The 20,741-nt window shown below is 41.3% G+C and overlaps 1 protein-coding gene across 1 annotated transcript; it reads right to left on the reverse strand.

Moving 5' to 3' along the window:
- Positions 1-4,602: 4,602 nt before the first annotated feature.
- On the reverse strand, positions 4,603-16,846 carry Mfap3l (microfibrillar-associated protein 3-like). Its single transcript, XM_013023437.1, has 2 exons — positions 16,429-16,846; positions 4,603-6,993 (listed from the first exon to the last, which is right to left on the reverse strand). The coding sequence occupies exons 1-2, from the start codon at positions 16,718-16,720 to the stop codon at positions 6,062-6,064; spliced, it is 1,224 nt and encodes a 407-aa protein (XP_012878891.1). The 5' UTR covers positions 16,721-16,846; the 3' UTR covers positions 4,603-6,061.
- Positions 16,847-20,741: the final 3,895 nt, after the last annotated feature.

A 20,741-nucleotide genomic window follows, 5' to 3' on the forward strand; every position in this document is an offset into this window, starting at 1 on the left:
AAGGCAAGCACTCTACCATTGAGCCACCTTCCCAGCCCTGATTTTTATTTTGAAGTGTTTACAGAGTTTCAAAGAAAAATGATTAAGAAGAAAAGTCCAAATCCATACATGGAGTTGGAGAAAACATGTTTAACTTTTTGTGCTTCCAGTAACGGAGTATTCTTATGTTAAAGCACAGCGTCTTCCTTTTTAGGCTGCAAACATTCACAGATCATGTAACTGCTCTGCTTTTATAACCATACTGTAAACCCCTCCCTGATCCAGAATAATTGGTTGTGGAATTTTAATATAGTTGGGTTACTAACAGTTTGTATGTATATATGAAACACAGCAATTTCAAAGGATTCGTAGACAGTAAAATGTGCTTAATTTAATCACCTCAAGCTCATTAGGGAATGGGAGATGGTAACGTAGTCAATATGATAAAAAAATATTTATTTTTAAATTTGTATTTTCTCAGGATCTGGTAACATCAGAAATAGCAGTAATGTATCTCAGTAATTCCTATGAAGACAAATAATTTAGAATGGGTGGAAGATAATGGAAAGTTAAACTCTACATTATAACATCTAACCACATTCTCTCTATCAGTCATGGGGCCTGAACTCAGCTCCTGGACCCTGCCCTTGAGTGTTTTTGCTCAAGGCTAGCCATCTATCACTTTTTGAGCTACAGTGCCACTTCGTTTTCTGATGGTTAATTGGAAATAAGAGTCTCATGGACTTTCCTACCTGGGCTAGCTTTGAACCACAATCTTCAGACCTTTGCCCCCTGAGTAGCTAGGATTATAGGCAAGAGCTACCGTGCCCAGCTTTTTAGATTCTTGACAGTAAGCTTGATGTCATATGCTATAAATTATTTGTTGACATAGATAAAAATAAGGTCCTCTAAAGTTTGTCAGGATAGAGTTAAGTCTTCTGAATTAGGGAAAAATGTTACAGTTTTATATATAAACAAATTCCTTTCTTCTCTTTTCCCAAGAAATGCTGCAAAAAGTAAAAGAACTAAAGCTTTTTGTATCATTGTATTTCAATCCATCTATAATTATGTGCCCTATGAGGGGACATGATACACATTCCACACACCTGTGCAACCCTTTATTAAAGCAACAATCAAAATACAGGATGGATCACATGGTTTTAGTTTTTTTGCCACAGTAATATCAACTTATAGTCATTTGTTTACATCTTTAAATTATTTTTTAAAAGGTGAACAGTTTATAGTTCTCAAAATCAGCAGATTGACAGTTCTTTCCAGGTACATTTTTGTTTTTAATCTTGCCTTCTAATTTAACAAAGAACAACCAGAACTACTGAAATACAGTGAAACATATATAGGTGCAGTATTGATCCTAATTCACTGATCATGGTTTTGTGGTGTAGAAAAGATACCTTATGTGGTCTTAGATATTGATTAAATGAATAATAATTTATGCTAGAATATTCTTAGAAATACTTACTTTCTACCTTTACATTTTCTAGCTTTGATTTTGATTGTAGCATTCTTACTATTAGATCCTCTGTAAGTTCTTTCTCTAACAAGAACCTCATTTTAAAGATGAAAATCATCCTTATAATTTTCTTACATAACAGTTAAGTGTTTAGTCCTTCAGAAAAAAATAAAAACAATTCTGTTTTGATTATTTCTCCCACAGTTGGTTTGTTAATCCAAATTTGTGAGTCACTAAAGAAGCCAAAAAAAAAGTCATTAAGAAAATGAACTTTGTTGGCTTCTTAAAGGACTTTACAGTGAATAGTTGAATGTAAAAGCAAACAATATCTTGTAGGTAACAGGTACTCAGAATAAGTATATGAATATACAATGAGGTTTGGTAGATATTCAAAGAGACCCAGTAAGTCAGTTTAAAAAGTAAGAACAGAAATAGTAATTACTTAACGGACTGCCAAAAGAATAAGTGAGCTAGGCAGAATATGGAACTGTGCTGAAAAAAATACCTGAAACAGAAGTTAATGTTCCATTTTTTTAATTGAATGAAAACACTGAAAAGAAATCCCAGTTTGCAGAGCTTTAAGAGTTCTAGCACTAATAAAACAGTTGTATTCCAAACCACATACCAAAAGGTTAACTGATTTGGCTTTCTAAAAAATTCCTTCCAGTGCTTGACCAGTTTTGCAGTCATGCTTGCTGGTTTCTATCGGTGCACTCACATGCAGAGTGTGCCTGTCCAAAACATGCAAATATTCTTTGTGCCTCACATTTTCTTCATGTGCTACAGAGCTCAGAAGATCTAGATCCCAGTGAACAACAGCCCAAGCTTTAGACTTAAAACATATTATCAGTCTAGGAAAACGATTTCCACCGCTATAGTTAAGACTCATCCATCCATAAAGTTGCTTTCTTGTATTTCACATTTGCCCTTCAAAGGCAAGTTTAAACAACCTAAACTTATGTAATGAAAGATGAAACAAATAATAAAATAATGTAAAGAAGGGAAGAAGATTCCAGAGTCCACGGTGTGGGTTATCAGGTGTTGTCGCCTTAGCTGGTACCAAGGAAAGCCCGTAAGCATCCAAGACATTTGGACAGAAGACATGACACAACAATGCTTGGGATGAGTGAGCACATTCAGACATTTCTAGACCCACTTCTAGACAGATCACATATATCCACATTTGGTTCCTAGAGATTTTAGTCAAGTATTAGTATCACTTTTTGCCACATATGATGTACAAAAAGATGATCATAGCAGCAGATCTGCCCCTAAAGATATGAAAATATAATATATAAAACAAAACCATTATAAATTACATAATTTTTATATAAAATTCTTTTTTATTTCCCATTTAGAATAAATACCATCCAAGTTTATAGATCACCTAAGTGAACTAAATATGCACATATATGTGAAGAATTTTTAGAATTTCAAGAAAAAAAATTGCTGGGATATGACCAGAATGACTCTGAAACCAGATTTTTTTTTTTAAAAAAAGCATGACCTGTATGAGACCTAAAGGGACTTAGTGTTAAACTTTAAAAACTGCCCAAGTTGTCCAAGTACAATGTGCTCAGGCTCACATTCCACTGCACTCCTTTGAATTTCTAAGAGGCTGAACAGTTCACTTTAGTTTTTGAACAAAATGGCTGAGAGTCATGAGGTCTTCTGAATTTCCCATTTTAGCAGGAGGGTCTACCATTTCCTAAAGATGCTGTGAGGTGTATGAAAAGAGAAATTCTCATCATAAGCCAAGCTTCTTTAAGTTGTCTATTGTTACATAATAGCATTTTGATGCCTTAAAGAGGAAGTTTTCAAAAGTCTACACAATCTACCTCACTGCCATTTAAAATAGCAAAACCAATGCAGAACCATTCTTTGGTCACACATTTTAACTCTTGCTACCTACGCTCCCCCACAAAAAAATCTGCCCAATTTTAGTTTATTGTCCCTAATTATTATCTACACAGAATGGATGGCCCCAATCAACATCTACACAGAATGGCTGCCCTTCTTTCCATGTGGAAATCTACGCTTGAGTTTAGGTGGAGTGAGAACTGAGCAGAATGGAGAAAAGTTCACACAGTATCACAAAATGTTTGCAATTCCCTTTTGTTGCTTTGGGCATCTAATTCAAATATAACCATTTTTTAAACAAACAATTGGAAAACTTTTTATGTTCTAAGAGTTTCTGCAATCTACATAGATAAATGCTTTTGCAGAGAGCCCAAACATGAGTCATGGTCCCACTGATTGCTTACTACTAAATTTTTTAGGTGACACTTGAAATAGTTCTAACTAGATAGGAACAGATAATTTCTCTTCAGAGGGATGTCTAGTTAAATGTCATCATCTTGTAAAGTTGCCTTTAATGTCCATTTTATTTATGAATAGGAATATCAAGGTCACTTCTAAATCCAAGCCCACTACCCTCAACTGCAGAGGCTATAAAAGTTTGGGATCACAAAGCCAGGTGCTGGTGGATCATGCCTGTAAATCCTAGCAACTCAGGACCCTGAGATATGAGGACTGCCATTTGAAGCCAGCCTGAGCAGGAAAGTCTGTGAGACACTTATCTCCAGTTAACCACCAGAAAACTGGCAGTGAAGTTGTGACTCAAAGTGGTAGAGTGCAATCCTTAGGCAGAAAGTCTCAGGGACAGTGTCCAGGCCCTCAGTTCAGACCCCACAACTGATACATACACAAAAAAGTTTGGATCACAAAAATGTCCAGTGTCACATACCCATCTGCTTATGTGGTATGGTGGGGACTGTCATAGTTTTCAAACTTCCCAAAAAACTAAATTTTTGAGCTTGGAGGGGTCTTATGGGCCACTGAGTACTACAGAAAAGAAGGGAATCTGTCCATGATCGTTTCCCCAGATGGTGAGAGAGTGAGGACTGAGTATCTGTGTCCTCTCTCCCATTGCTAAGTTACCACATAAACCCTGTCATGCTTACCATACCAATGCGACCAGCACCCTTACACCTATTTTAAGGTTCTGGTCTCCCATGCTTAGAAGTGAAAATGAAGCAATACCACTGCTTCCCACTAAGATTACATGTGAATTGTGCAAGTAGTCCTAGTGGTTTTTTGAGAGGCAGAGGGGTTCCATAAATTGTTCGAAATTTTGAGATTTTTTTCCCCCCAAAACGGAACCTCTTTGAGTAAGCAATGCAGTGTAACAATATTGGAGGAAACTAGAGATGAAAGAAAAAAAATCTTTAAAGTAGCTGTGAAAAAGAGCAGAGATGATCTTATCGATGTGGCTCTCTGAGAGCCTGAGACTGTTTAATGATGTTAGAGGGCTTCATGTTACATAGAGGGAAGTGGAGGCACAGACTTGCCCAAAGCCAGGCAGCTGGTTATTGGCACGGTAAGGTAGGCGCTAAACCTCGGGATGACTAGCTTCATCTTTGTTCTGTAACATCACGCTGCCTTGCATATACTGATGTCTTGTGGGACTAATTCATACATCAACAATTTTGGCATAAAGTTAATGGCATGGTTCTCTACGCCTTCACCTTCATCTTTCCCTCTGCCTTTCAAGGGTCAGTAAGTCAGCTGTGCAGGTTACAAAAGTGGACCTGGTTATGTACTGTACAGATCCTTCTCCTGATGTCCTATCACGTGTATTAGTCCTGACAAACCCTTCTGGGAAGCTGATAGCTACAACTGTAGGAATGATGTTACTTAAATGTAAACCATCCTTTTATAGGAGTGCAGGGTGTACTTTCAAACTTTAATCCTTCCTCCACACCGTAGCTGAGTTCACCAAAAGGCTCTTAGAACTGGACAAGTAAACACATTTTTATTTGACTATTAAAGTGCTATTCTGGGGCAAAGGTTTTCTCAGTTTCACAACAGCAGCTTCAGTGGGGAACTTAAAAAAAAAAAGCAACAGTACTGTATGAAAATAGACCTGGAGAATGAAAAGCAAAGCCAACACCAGAATCAAGGAGCATAGAAACTACTTCGGAAGATTACAAATGACTTCTAGCTATCAGCCCTGGAACTCGGGGAGGCTGATATCAAAAAGCCCATGAGGTAAGTTTCTAAGGAAAACGAAGGACAAAAACGGCAAAGAAGATAAATCAGAAAGATCAATTAAGTATTACTATCATAACAACTATCCCATTGTAAAGGAACAGTGAAGCTAATTTAAACTGAGAAGAAAAGTGCAACAAACCCATGTACGTGCATTTGCTATGGTAACAGACCTATAATTTTTAAAAGGAAAAGCAATGCGGTGTGCATTGGACAGGGCTCTTGAACTCAGGATCTCTTACAGTAAGTGGACTTTGTGCCTAAAGGGCATCACCAATTAAGGGATTTGGCAGAGAATGGCCTCTAAAATTCAAATCACACGGACAGATCCTTTCTGTCCGATATTATCAGTTCTGCACCCTGATGTTTCTCGCATCCTTTTCTACCGGGGAGATTCCAGTCATGTAAGCTGCACGCAGGTGTTTTCCCCTTGGAAAATGGCATCACTCCTACCTAAGGGATGAGAGTCTCCTGGTAAGGCTTAGCGGCAAGTGCGTACTAATCTGTATGACAAGGAGAGCTCCTGATTTTCTGGATATGCATAGCTTTTCGGAGTTGGTATTAGACATGGCTTTCATAAATAATGCAGGTGTTTTTGTCATCTGTCACTGCTGGCTCTGTTGTCTCCATCTGAGCTGGGGGCAGTCCTCGATCCAATACCTCCACTGGCGTGGGCTCTTCAGATGTGAGCTCAGTGGATGTGATGTCTGTGGAAGGCTCTCCAGTTTCTGGTGAACGTTCGGCCGATGGTTCCGTCTCCTCTTCATCTTTGCCCTCTAACTGTACCCCCTCTTGGTCATCCACATGATCTTTTTTGGCCTGGGGGTGCACAGACACCTTGATGGCAATCTGCTGGGGCTGTTCGTGCAGTGACGAGGCGTCTGAGTCGGCCGTGGGAGAGTCGCTTCGCTTCAGAGAGTTGGGGATGGTGTACACCTCATCCCTGTCCGTGGCCTCCTGGCCTTCTGGGGTGTGTCTCACAAAATTTTGCCCCTGCTCCTCCAGCCCAACCACTTCCATGATCTCCTCCATGATGGTCCTGCAGTTCATAATGAGAGGGGGAAGAGGTACACTCCTGGCAAGCTCTTCAATGTAACGGGCAAATTCCATGGTCTTGAACTGGGTCACTTTGGCAAGCTCTAGCGTTTTGGCTGAGGTGATGATGGGGATGCGTTTGGCGATCTCAAAGGCCTTTTGCAGCTTCTCTGCACCTTCTGTCCGAAAGAACTCGTTGATGGCTTTCTCGGTCTTCTTCAGGTGGCTGCTCATCATACACAGGCGGGTGATGTTGAGGATCATGACGATGGTGAAGGCCACGAGGCAGACGACCATGTAGTAGACACCCATGTCTCCGGAGGTGAAAATGACTCTCAGCGTCACTGTGTTGTTCACAGTACCATAGACATTAGAAGCCACGCACGTGTATTTACCTCGGTCAGAGAAAGACACCTTGGTGATGTTCAGGAGACCACCGTCGATCATTTGCCATTTTCCTGTTGGAAGGGAAAGGACAGGACACACAGACCCATCAGTCAAAACTTACACAGCTTAAACGGCAGTGGGGACTATATACCTCATGCCCTTCCCTTGCTATGGGCCAGGGACATGCCCCACATCATTTGGCCATGGTAATACCCTGTGGGGAAGTACTAATATGCCCCCCATTTATAGAAGGGGAAACAGGCACAGCCAAATGCTCTTCCAAGGTCACCTGTTTGAAAGTAGTGAAACTAGAAGATGAATTTGTACTCTCAAAAGACTCTTCTCCTTATTCTTTATTTTCTTGTTTTCTGGCAGTGGGATCAACTGAAAAGTCTTATACAGGCCTGGCAAGAACCTACCACTATGCTACATCCTCAGCCACAGGTTACCTTGCTAACCAACAAACCATATTGTGCAACTCCACATCCTAGTAGACACTGAGAGAAATAATCTGGAAAACACTGTGCTTTCAAGAAAGAACTTGCTAACTATATAACTAGGAACTTTTAAATTAACGTGAGCTGGTGGCTCACGCCTGTCATCCTAACTACTCAAGAGATTGAGATCTGAGGATCAAGGTTCAAAGCCAGTCTGGGATGAAAAGTCTATGAGACTTTTTTTTTTTTGGTTGGTTGTGGGGCCTGAACTCTGGGCCTGGGCGCTGTCCCTCAGCTCTTCAGCTCAAGGCTAGCATTCTACCACTTGAGCCACAGCGCCACTTCTGGCTTTTTCTGCTTAGGTGGTGCTGAGTAATTGAACCCAGGGCCTCATGCATGCAAAGCAAACACTGTACCACTGAGCCACCTTCCCAGCCCCTGAGAGACTCTTATCTACAAGCAACCACCAAAAACTGGAAGTGGAGCCATGGTTCCAGAAGTAGAGTGCCAGCCTTGCCTTGTGTGAAAAAGCCAAAGTGAGTTTGTGAGGCTCTGAGTTCAAGGCCCACTACCAGAGTAGGTCTCTGATTTTCTAGCCCTCTTATATAAGCATGACTAGTGAATGCATTTTTATGAGAGTAACCTGCCTTTCAGAACATAAAGCATTTTATTTATTAACTTTTTATGTAGTGTTTTGTGTTCCTCCCCTGTGTGTGTGTGTGTGAACATCTTTTATGGTCCTGAATAAAGGTCTCTATGCAATGAGCTTGAAATTAATTCCTGGCCTGAGCCAGGTAGCCCCTGGAAAACATGATCCTGGGTTTGGTGCCAGGGTGTTGGGCTGGAGTCAGAAATGAAAGCCTACTAGCTCTCAATACTGCTGTCCCTGGAAGAGGGAGGAGTAAGGCCTGGCATATTGGGACTTCTAAAAGCTCTCTCATTCCCTCAGCCAACCAGAGAAACCTCTCTTGAGAATGGTAACAATTTAACATGGAGTTCCCTTTTTATTCTACAGTGTATTTTACTTATTTCTTCCCCTGGTGGTAGTGACTTTTATTTCTAATAAAAAGCCTAATACTTACTCAAATCAGCATACGTTTAAAAAAAAAAACCTCAAGGACACATAAGTGACCAGGTTTCAATGGACTATGGATTGAGGGAATAAAAGCTTTTTTCATTCCTAACAGAGTAACAGTAACAGAGTTTAAACTCAGGCCCTTAAACTTGGTGTTCTGCCACTACAGCTACACCTCCAGCCCTTTGTGCTTTAGGTTAGTTTTCAGATTAGGATCTCATGCTTCTTGTCCAGGCAGGCATTGGGCCAAGATCTTCCTGAGCCCTGTCTCCCAAGCAGCTAGGTCTACAGGTGTAAGGCACAATGCCTGGCCCCAAGGACTAAAGAGACTAGAGGGAATTAATGTAGTACCTTCCTGGGGCCATAGCTTCTCCCACTTGCTGGATGTGGTAAAACTGGCATGAAGCTTCCTCATAGACGAGTTTACATTACTTTGCCTTCTGAAAGACCATCTGTGAAGGGAAGTTCCTGGTATCCCAGAATAACCCTTTCCTAACAATTCAGCCTGTGCATTTTCCCTCAAGAGTAGAAAGCATTGGTTTGGAAAGACTAGTATTTGTCAGTGTCTTGAATGTGCGTACACAGGCAGACAGCACCAAGCCTGTGGTGTTTCCCTGTTCAGATGGGACCCAGCAAACCTTCTACCACTGCCATTCCCCGTGCATGAACTTCCATCCTTCAGCAGCAGATTTAGGGCAACATATAATGACACAAGCTCAGGGAACTTGCTTGATCCACTTGTTTTCCTGTAATCTTCACATTTCATAAAGCAGACTATAGCAGTCATAGGAAAAAAAATACCCCCGTTGGTGGGAAACTTATTCTGTATGGAAGATACTGGATTTTAAAGACTTGGACTAGCCTTGCAGAAGTTTCTTTGTCTTCCTTTATTTTATCTTTCTTCTTTTGTTGGAAATCACAGTAGGAACTAGGGTGAAGGTAGGATAGAAGGTGGGTTATTTGTATAAAGGATGATTCAGATCCATTTGTTTGCGTCTTCCCCTGCCCCACCCTTTAAGTGGAGAAACTATCAATAAACACCAAGACAGAACATTTCTATGTACTTGGCACAGAAGGAAAGCAGTACAGAATACGAAAGTATGAAGCAGGTACACACAGTGCTATTGCTGACTGGTTTAAACTAGCTGTGTGGAATGTCAATATAGCTTTAGATTTTTGTGCAGCTGCATCATGTTAGTGCGAATAAAAACCTGAGGTTGGCATAGCTTATGCCAACTCAGTTTCATATGTAACAATTTGAGAAGCAATTAAAAAGAAAGGCAGATGGCTGGGCACTGGTGGCTCACCCCTGTAATCCTAGTTACTCAGGAGGCTGAGATGTGAGAATCATGCTTTGAAGCCAGTCTGTGCAGGAAAATCTGTAAGACTCTTTAAGCTACCAAAAAAAAAAAAAAAAAAGCCAGAAGTGGAGCCGTGACTCAAGCCTGGAACACAAAAGCTCAGGGACAGTGCCCAGGCTCTGAGTTTAAGACCGGCATCAAAGAGGAAAAAAAGAGAGAGAGAAAGAGGTGTATAACCATTACGCCTTGAATGTAATACGAAAGCCGCTTCCCTAGCATTCTTCCCATTGCTTCGCTTGTTCACTTCCTGTATCTTGCTCCTTCCCTTCGGCCGCCACTTCTTCCACAGCTGTCTTGTGAGGTGATACACATGAGGTGTTAGGCTAAAATACCGACACATGCATTATTGTAAGACTAGAAGTGGCCCAGAAATTAGTCACAGTCTCCCCCAGAAACTCTAAGCACAAGTCAGGTGAACATCTCCCTCCCACATGTGACTGCAAATGTTGTGGTGGCAACCTCTCTCTCCTCTGCAAAGAGAAAAGCTAGCAGATGTTGTTTCTGAGCTGCGCTGCAGCGTGTGTGTGTGTGTGTGTGTGTGTGTTATGCTGCACAACAAAGCTGACATTTTAAGAAGAGCAACGATCTTTTAAATCCTGTTCACTCATTCAGTCAACAGATATCACTGAACAAATTGTCTGTGTTCCAGGCTCCATGCTTAGATGATGAGAATACAAAGATGAGTAAGAGCCAGTTTCTGACTTCAAAAATCATCCAGTCCCCATAGGGAAATAGATTCCAAGAGACAGCTCCAGTCTTGCCTGCCAAGTGCAATGGCATGCGAGGAGATGTGAGTGGGAAGAGGCACAGGGCTTCCTAGAAGAGGCCAGCCAGGTAGAGAAGGTGGGAAGAGGAAAGGAGTAAGGAGCAGGGTCTCTCAGGACCAGAAAAGGAGGGTAGAGTCAGGGAGCCCAGGAGCAAGACAGAACACAGTGTGACAAACCATGTATGAAACCAGGCAGGGCTTGGATGGAGACAAGGCTTGCTAGGAATGCAGAGTCAGACTACACGAGGCCCAATAGTGTGCAAAGGCTTCATATCTTCTCTACAAGAGAATGGGAGCCCCTTGTGCATCTGTACCACCTTTTTTTACCTGACTGTTCTCAGGCAGCCTTGCCTTATTTAACATCGTAGGCCACAGGACCTTCCTACCTGCTTCCTCTCTGCGTGGCATGCTCTGCTTCTCTGAATACCCTGCTCAGACATCCCTTTACTCAGTTCAGACCCCGCCCTGGTGTCTCACCTCCTTCCTAGAGAAAGCCTGACCCAAATGAGGCAGAGGAGAAAACTTGAAAGTCTGGAAGCAGATAAAGCTAACTGTAGACATTTTAAAAATAACACTGTGGCCTTACTGAGATGTGGCTGATCATGAGAAAAGAATAAAAGGCGAATCTCTATTTTATGTGATACATACAAATAAGTGCCAAGCACCCTGAAGATGCAAGTATAAAATTAAAGTATAGAATTAATAGAGGACATAAAAATAATTCTTACAAATCTCTGACAGGCAGGTTTTTCTAAGCGTTAAAAAAATCGCAGAAGTTCTAAAGAACACTACTAATGGATTAGATTAAAATTATTTTTGTACTATACAATATATTAATTAGAAAAAAATTACTCAGCTGGGTGTTAGTGGCCCATGCCTATAATCCTAGCTACTCAGAAAACTGAGAGCTGGGAATCACAGTTCAAAGCCAGTCTGGGCAGGAAAGTCTGTGAGACTCTGATCTCCAGTTAATCACAGAAAAAGCCAGAAGTGGCACTGTGACTCAAGTGGTAAAGTGCTAACCTCAAAAGGAGCCAGTGGCCAGGCTCAGAGTTCAAGCCAAATGACTGAAAAAAAAGACTGGGAGAAAATTCAAATGCTTAATGACTATAAAATATAAAACCCCTATGAATTTAGAAAGCCAAGACAAAAACCCTAAAAAAAAATGAAAACAGGACATGAACAGGTAACTCACCAAAACAAGAATTGCAAATGGTGTCAAAGTGTATAAAGTCATTATTGATAAACTGTAGTAAAATTAAAAGAGATAAGCTGTTCACCAGTGTGGCTTATGCCTGTATTACTAGCCAGTTGGGAGGTTGAGATCTGGTTTTATGGTTCCAAACTGGCCCAGGTGGAAAAAAAAAATCCAAAGGACTCATCTCCAAAATAACCAGCAAAAAGCAGAGTTGGAGGCATGGTTCAAACGGCAGAGTACAAGCTGGGCAAGCAAGCTAAGTAAGAGTGAGGCCCCGAGTTCATGATCCAGTACTGTCAGAAATAGTTAACACACATACACATATCATGAGATCAGAATAATATTTTAAAACATAACTTTCACCTTTCCAGACTGTCAAAATGAAGAGGGGCACTGCTGGCAATCATGTGTTGGGAATGTGTAGAAAAACCTACCCCCCCATCTATTGCTGAGAGGGGTTAGGTTGCCAACACATTATGAAAGTCAATTGGGAAGCATCCATCAAAATTTAAACTGGATATAACCTACGACCTACTTTTAGACTTCTTGAAATTCATTAAATCAGTCAAGCCTAGACCATCTGGGAAAACATTAATGAATGCAACAAAATGAAGATAATTAAAAAAAATTCTCTTCTTCAGATGAATGTTTCCAGAGCTTTCCTTCCCTGCTAGCTGCCTCTAGGAGAAGCTGATACTTAGTCTCATTCCAGGAAGGCAATTGACCTGGCTCACTGTGCTCAGCATGGTGGCATGTGCAGGTAATGGTGTTAAGCAGGACAGGGCCAACAATGAGAACAGCAGCATCCTAGGGCTACAGTTAATCCTGTAAACAGCAAGAAATGCTCTGGTACGGGGTGCCCGTGACTCGACATGAAGCCAACATATGGTACCATCTGAACTATCACTCACACAAACACCCTCTGACCAAATTATTCCTGAGGAGACGTGAGCAGAATCAACACGTCCAGGAACTGAAGAACCATAGGGAAAGCATGAACATTAACCCCCACAGACTCCGCAATGACTGCTTTTCCCCAAACTCATGTTTACTGAAATTCTAACTCTTCCCAGCTCTTCCTGATCATCACTGAGCATTAAAAATTAACACTGTACCCAAACGCTAAGCTCTTACAACTTCCCACAAATTATTCATTCAAAAGAAAGGACATTTTTTTCCCCCTCAGAGACATTCTTCTGTGGAAACCAGCTGATGCATGGTTCATCTATATTTCCAATGAGTGTTATAAACAGACTAAAGCTCTCCTCACAACCTCCTTAAGAAACTTGGCCTCTCAGGCCTTCAATCTGCCACAACATGTATGATGTTTTCTTGAAATCAACTTCAGTTATTCAGGTGGTGAGGGTTCCAATTCATGTAATTTATGCAAACATCAACAGAACATCCTCTTGAGTGACTGCCACACTGAACTGATTCTCTTCAAGCAAGCAGAAAATGAATACATGACTTTGTGCCTATGAACGTGGTGCCTATTTCACACGAGGTGAAATTCAGATGCCTGAAGAGAAAGGACATATACCTTTTCTGTTGTTTTTGAAACGTAACTCAACACACACTTAGCACGGCATGGCTGCACCTGTTACAAGGCATCGGTTGCAGACAGCTCTCTGAAGGCACTGCAGAATCAGGTTATAAACTCCACAAGCTGCAAGGGCCCTTGTGCCTCACACCCTCAATCCTCCTAAGAGAGCTCTTCAGAAAGTGCTCGGGCAGTCCTAAAAGGCTACTTCCTACAGCATGTGGAATGCCCCTGACCTGGGATAATGCAGCTCACTTCAGCTTTTGGCTCAAGAAGGTGGGCATAGAAGGATTTTGCTATTCAGAATCTACAGCTCTGTTTTGCGTAACGGTATGAATATCTGAAAAGATCCTACTGCCTTATTATATCTTAGAAAAGGACACTTCTGATCCTCTAGCTAATTTGATCTTTTTGTTTTGTTTTAAAGGAGAAACATGTAATTTCACGAGAGCTAGCAATAATCTTTCCTGGGAAGAACTACAAGTGGTCTTCCAAAACAAAAGCGCCCTCCCCTGGCTTCCTATAAATAACTTCTAGTTTGGGGGGAATCTTGGTTGTTATCCTGATCTGAACTAGATCTGGAGGGGTTCTTTTCACTGCTAAGACAAGCTGTGTGGGCTCACATTCCAAATGGAGCCCATCTCACTAAGGAAACACAAAAAAGAAAAAAAAAAAAGGAAAAGAAAAGTTGGGGCTGGGAAGGTGGCTCAAAGGTAGAGCGCTTGCCTTGCATGCATGAGGCCATGGGTTTGATTCTTCAGCACCACAAAAGCAGAAAAAGCCAGAAGTGGGGCTGTGGCTCAAGTGGTAGAGCTCTTCAGCTCAAGGCTGAAGAGCTGAGGGACAATGCCCAGGCCCAGAGTTCAGGCCCCATGACTGACTATAACAAACAAACAAAGAAAGGCAAAGTCTATGAGCTCTTTAATAGCCTATTCTAGTACCATGGTTCTAATATTTTTATGAGGAGGAATCTTTCACTTTTGATATTTTCCTTTTTTAACTTTTGAGATTTTCTATGTACTTTTTAGTTGTAACACTGTGTGTATTACCCCATGCTACTTATGCTCTGGAATTACTATTATTATGCACTTGTAATTATAAAGGCCGAGCTGGAACATCAAGTTACTAGTACTATGAGTCATTTTAAAAACTGAAAATGCATTTTCTTTAGGAGATTTTTAAAAGGAAATTGACTTATATCGGCAAGGCCTCTATCGGCAAGGCCTCTAGCTACAAAGAAGGGGAGTGCTGAATTCTGATGGAGCAGTTCTGCCTGCCAAAGGCGTTCCAGCAGCTACCTTGTAATTTACTGATGGGCCACTATTACAGGCCACCTTGGTCTCACAATGAAAGATAACTGAGCCTCATGTGACTGGGTCTGAACTCTTCAATATTTATATGAAGATGCCAATGCACAGTGTCTGTCTGTCTTCCAAGACAAAGTCCATAGCTACAAGGGCCTTTTCAATTAAGACACTGCAGATTTCTCTGAGACAGCATGCTCAAACATGCTGACAGAAATTAAGGTCCCAACTCTGTTGTTCCTATACTTTTCTTCTTTTTTTTTTTTCAGTGCTATGTCTTTAACATACAGGAATAACCTTTGCTTCATGGTCCAGGTGAAAGGGAGATTCACATCTTGAATCCTTGTTCCCCTCAGTCATCCTGACATCCCTAGCGGTGGTCCCACCCTATAAAAAGACCTGATTAGGTAGATATAGGGGTTTGAGTGTGGAAGTTACCATGGCTACAGCCCTCACTTCCCAAGAGCGATGTTACCTTGTTTTTGACTCATGGTCCATGGAGGAAACATCTATGGGGATGGAAAGGAGTCTGGGCTAGGGGTGATGTTTCCTCATCTCTTCACTGTCAGTTATGAAGGGTCTAGTCATAGCCACTTAATGAGCAGCAGGACCTCTAGCAAATTTCAGTCGGCATTTTATGGTCCCTTAATTTTACAGGATTAGGAATTCTCCTAGATCAAACATACATATAATTCATAGTACATAATATTTTGATGTAAAGGATCAGCTTTACTATACCCTACAGCATTGGATGGCTAAGCAAGAGCAATGTCAGTGTCATGGTGACAGCCAGACCCCCATAACACAGGCAGCTAGGCAACCCCACTGGAAACACACGGGAAACCGGAATCATGTAATTTTGAGAAACTCCTAAGGAGATAGAAGGTGTTCATTTCTATCCTTCCTCACAGCAATTAAGATAAAATGAAGGAAAGAGATTAAAAATGTAGGTTTTCCTAGAGCAGAAACCCTTCTGAGGATTGTTCATTGGTTAAAAGGCTAAGGGATGGGAAGAAAGGAAGAAGCTGCTATTTCTGAACAATGGTTTCTTTACTTTCCCACCCCCAGTGGCCTGCTGAGGAAAGTAGATTAACTCCTTCAGGTCAATGAGACCAGACTAGTGTTTTCAGACAATTACTTCTCACATCTAAAACAAGAAGTGCATTGATCCCAATCCTCTCTTTGGCTGGAGTCTTTCCTGAAAAAGCTCAGGGCTTACAAATGGGAGTTACACTTTTTGGTCCCAAACTCATTCATTAAAAAACAAGCATTCTACCTTTGCCTCTCGTTACTTGTTACTATTGCATTCCCCTTTCCTCTGGACCTCAGCCCAGAAACTTCAGCCATGTCCCCCAGGAACCCACAATGATCCCACTGGGTGGTTGGGAATTTGCACAGAGACTTCTTTTAAGAAGTGTGGTCTTCAAATGCACAGTCAGTGAATTAAAGTGACATTTAATGATAAACAACTGCTACTGTGTTTATTTGAGCCATTTCTCTGTGAGACCAAAAAACTCTCTTACAAATGAAACCTGACAGGGGAAATCCATCTTACATCTGTCTCTAATGTTTTGAATGCATTATAAAATTCCAAGTCACTTTGTAAAAGGACTGCAATGTTTGCCCTTTGTTTTCTGCGCCAGTGAATAGAAACCAAAAGAATTAATACTGCTTTGAATCTTTGAAGATATATATTATTCTCTTTTGTTTTTGCCTTTGTTAAACAAAAAGATGAATTGCATGAGACATCTAACAATCAAGGGTGCTAACTCTCACATCCATGTTTACAATCAATGACAATTGATAGAACTTTAAAGCTTACCTCCTCCTTTTTCCTTCTCACTGTCTTCTTTCAGCAGCTTGCCAATGGAATTATACCACTTAAACTGCGGGTCAGGGATGCCATAAACACTACAATTAATCAAGGCACTGTTCCCTTCCTTGACTATGATATGGTCAGTTCTGGCAATGATTACGGGCACAGAGCCCAAGACCGCGTCAGTGCCATTTAAAGTGCTGTTACCGACACTCTTAGCAGTTGCTAGAGTGGACACTAGGATTAGAAAGGGCACAGAAGGTAGAAAGCACACAGTCAGATGGTTCTTCAACAGATCCATCTTCTTAGCTTGTTCGGTAAGGCAATAGATGGTTTGCCAATGGAATCTTCTATCAGAAAACACACTGTTCAGAGCAGGCCATGGGACAAACCTGTCCTGGATCCATGGAGGTGGTGCTTGACTAAGAATCTGTTAAAGAAAGAAAGAATCTGTTAAAAACAAAAATGACATACCAATAAACATGAATACTTATAAATATGAACATTTATAATACTTTTTGTAAAATATAGCAATCCAGCTAAATTATGAACCTATATAATTCTTAAAACATTCAGAAAAGATTCCAATGTTAAATTTCATTTAAAATAAATAACAGCATAACTTGCTTTTGTATTAAAACATATAGTTCTTAACAGGACCAGATATATTTCTTATGTTACACTGATGTCATCTTACTTCAAGAGTTCTACATTGATTTGGGGGATAGCTCAGTGGTAGAAAGATTACTAAGCATATATGTTCAAGGCTGTAGGTTCATCTCCAGCACTGGGGGGATGCGGTGGGAGGAGGAAGATTTGGGATTCTTTTCATTGTGTATTATAAGGTCTCTTCTGACCCCACCAGCTGTCTTTCCTGTGGATGGCCTGAATATTTACCAAAGCGGTGTCTCAGCCCTTCCCATCTATTACATTGGTCCCAGCTCAAACTCTGCTGGCAATATGAAGAAGTTCAGAATCAGCCTGGCATCCTTGTAACTGCCCTTGATAGCACCCAGGGTACATAACTGCACGTGCGCCTGTGAACTCCACAGCTTATTCCTTGTCTGTATTCTGGTTTCCTGATACTCACTCACAGAATTCCCTGGGTATGATCTTCATCTGCCTCCCAGAGCCTTGTGAACTGCATCAGGATGTATGAGATGACTTTTTATGGGTGACTATACTTCTATGTCCAAAGATCTAACCTTCACCCTGTTCCTAAATTCTCCATTTTATCTGGTATCCTAGGGTAACACCCAGCCCTCCAAATTCTAAGTTCTGAAGTTCCAAGTAATTACTGAGTTCTAATAAGCCATCTTTAGTTGTAGCGAATCATTCTTCCAGGTCCCTTAGCTTCCTCACTTGGCTTTCTAGCTCTTCTGTTTTTCTTGATCTCTGTCTCCCACCCTACCTGTTTCCCACCCTATTTCTGTTTCAGTTCAAGTCAATCACATTCTCCAAGTGCTTGCTAGGCCCTTGGTGATACCTGGCAATGTTTGCCTATGCTCAATCAGTTCATATTCTTTTCTCATAATACTTACAGACATTTTCAGCTGCAGAATCAACCATCAGTGTACATATAACCATCAGTGTACATACAACCAATGTACAACCAACAGTGTGCATACAAGCAACCAAGACCAGTGTTCTCCTAATTATGGCTATCTTCTCAATTTCTGGAAAACATTCAGTATCTTAAACTCATTTCCTCACTTGCCATTTACTCTCCATACTACCATTTTCTATTTCTAAAACAGCTCTTTCTCAGGGAAGTTAGGCTTGCAAAGTTTATTCCTTCCTCTTACCAAATACTTAATTGACACAAGTAACTATTCTTTCTCAAAACTTTTTCATCATTTCCTTAGCTTCTCCTGATTGCTCTCGACAGTCTTTAGTCTTTGCAAGTTCCTCCTCTTTTCACTCCTTAAAGTTAGTTAACCCCTAGAGTTGGGCCTTCTTCTTCTTCAAAAAAAAATGTAAGCTAATTTGCCTGCCTCCCTCCTTTCTTTTCTTTTTTTTTTTTGTGTGTGTGTGTGTTGGTACTGGTGCTTAAACTCAGGCTACTCTCTCTTAACTTTTTCATTCAAGGCTGGTACTCTATCACTTAAGCCACACTCCCACTTCTGGCTTTTTGCTGGCTAACTGAAGAGACTCATGTACTTTTCTGCCCAGACTTCCTTCAAATCTCAGTTCTCGGATCTCAGCCTCCTGAATAGCCAGGGATACCGGCATTAGCCATGCCGTCAGGCTACCCACAGTTAACTTTCTAAAGTTTTATCCCATGCCTTTAATTCTCATTCATAACCTCCTCATCCCCATACCCTTGTCCTCAGTCCTGACTCTTCTTTGGGTTTCAGGTTGATATTACCAACTTCCCACTGGACATCCTGACCTGTGTGTTCTGCAGATCACTCAAAACTATTGTTGTAAAGGAAACACATTGTCTTATATGCAGAATATGATGTGTTTCATTTCTTGAATCTCTTCTATCATCCAGGGGACCCTCCTCAGTGCAGGTGTGTATAGGGATATCCTCAATTCAGTGGTAGCCCGTATCCTCCCAGAATGCTGTGTTTCTCCTCTTAACCCTTACTTAGATCTGTACCATCCTTGTCACTTTCTTTCATGATGGGCAATCTTTCTCCGATCCCCATGACCACTGGTAAAGTTACCAATGCACACTCCAAATCATGCAGCACCATTCCTTTCCTTGGCAGTCCTCAAGGTCTCCCTGTCACCTATGTTATGGCATGGCAGTATGTATATGCCTATCACTTCCTTACTTTTGTGCTTCTCAGAAATACTTACTGGACATCTACTAGGGTGCAAAGCACTATTCTCAGTCCTAGAGATGCCAAGAGTAGATCTTCATGTTTTGGGAGATTACACTCTCATGGGAGAAGCAGTAAATAAGCGTATGTATAAACAAGGATTTCAGTTAGTAAAGGATGCGTTGAAAAACACCAAAAAGCTCTGGGTGCTGAGTCAAGCAGGCAGGACTTCACTGGGAAGGTGGCCCCTGAGCTATGACCAGTGATGTCAATACATGGGAGGTAAGTACTGCAGGAGGAAGGAAGAAAAGCAAAGACACTGGTAAGAAAGCAAGGGTCCGTTTAATACCAGATGCCTTAGGGAAGTAGACAGGCCACTTAGGGTTCCAAAGCCAAAGGATGAAATTGGGATCTTACATAGTTCATCAGGAAATTTTAAGCAAGATAGCTTCAGGATTTGGTTTCCTCTTAATGAACTTTACTGTGGTATAAGGTACCCACAATAAAGTATGACCACTTTAGATAGGGATTTCGGTGAGTTTTTTGGTAAGTTATCAGCCCTGTAACTGCCACAATAAATGAGGTGATTTCCTTCACCACCAAAGTGCCCTTGTGCCCTGCCCCAGTGTTAGCTTTCCTGATTCAGTCCAGTTATTTTTGTGTGTACCCCCAAGGGTGAAGGCTCCACACCATCTTTGGAAAACACTAGTCTTTCTCCAGCAGATTATTTTGCTATCTTGTCAAAAATGATTGACTGGATGTGGGTGAATCTATTTCTAAACTCTTTTCTTTTGTTCCACTGATGGATATATCTATCCTTAGGACTAACCTTCCTATATACATCATTTATCTTTGTATCTGCAGAGTCCAATGTTGCCCTTGACACATAGGGTGCTCAATGGATTCATTTGGTGACTGACTGGAGATATCTTGATGGAAGAAAAAACTATTACTCCAATTCCATATGCATTCATTCCCAATGAAGAGATACCTAGTAGCAGTAAGTTAGCTTCAGACAGCACATATCTTCAGTAGGAGAGAAGAGTGTTAGTGCTGTGGATTTCCTTCCTTTCCCCTGGATTCAAGCGGCTTCCTGCCCTCATGAGGCCAGCAAACTTCCCCACCAGCACAAACATGGTGGCCAAGGGAGATAGCACAAGCTGCAACGGCGCGATAGACATTGCTGGGACTCTGAAAGTGGCTGTCTTTACTTGGCTGAACTTGTGGTTTCCTTTCTTCAGGGTGGTTGTAAGCCCACATATTCAATACAGAAAGAATTAGTAGGAACATGGCTTCAGGTTTTAGACAAGGCCCGGATCCTGGTTCTAGCCACTTTTATTGTCTGCATATTTTTGTTGAAAAGACAGGGTGACTGTAAGGGCTCACAATCAAATACCCCTTGGCTTGGTAAATGAGAACAAGAACAAAGAGAGGGGTACTATGGTGCTATGACATTTTAGTAATGTCAATCAGTCCTTTGGCTACAATCATATTGGCTTTTGAAACGCAGCCAGTGTTTTAGAGTCCTGAAGATGCAAAGAGACAGAGACT

Source organism: Dipodomys ordii, unplaced genomic scaffold (assembly GCF_000151885.1).
Source record: "Dipodomys ordii isolate 6190 unplaced genomic scaffold, Dord_2.0 Scaffold4, whole genome shotgun sequence".
NCBI lineage: Eukaryota > Metazoa > Chordata > Mammalia > Rodentia > Heteromyidae > Dipodomys > Dipodomys ordii.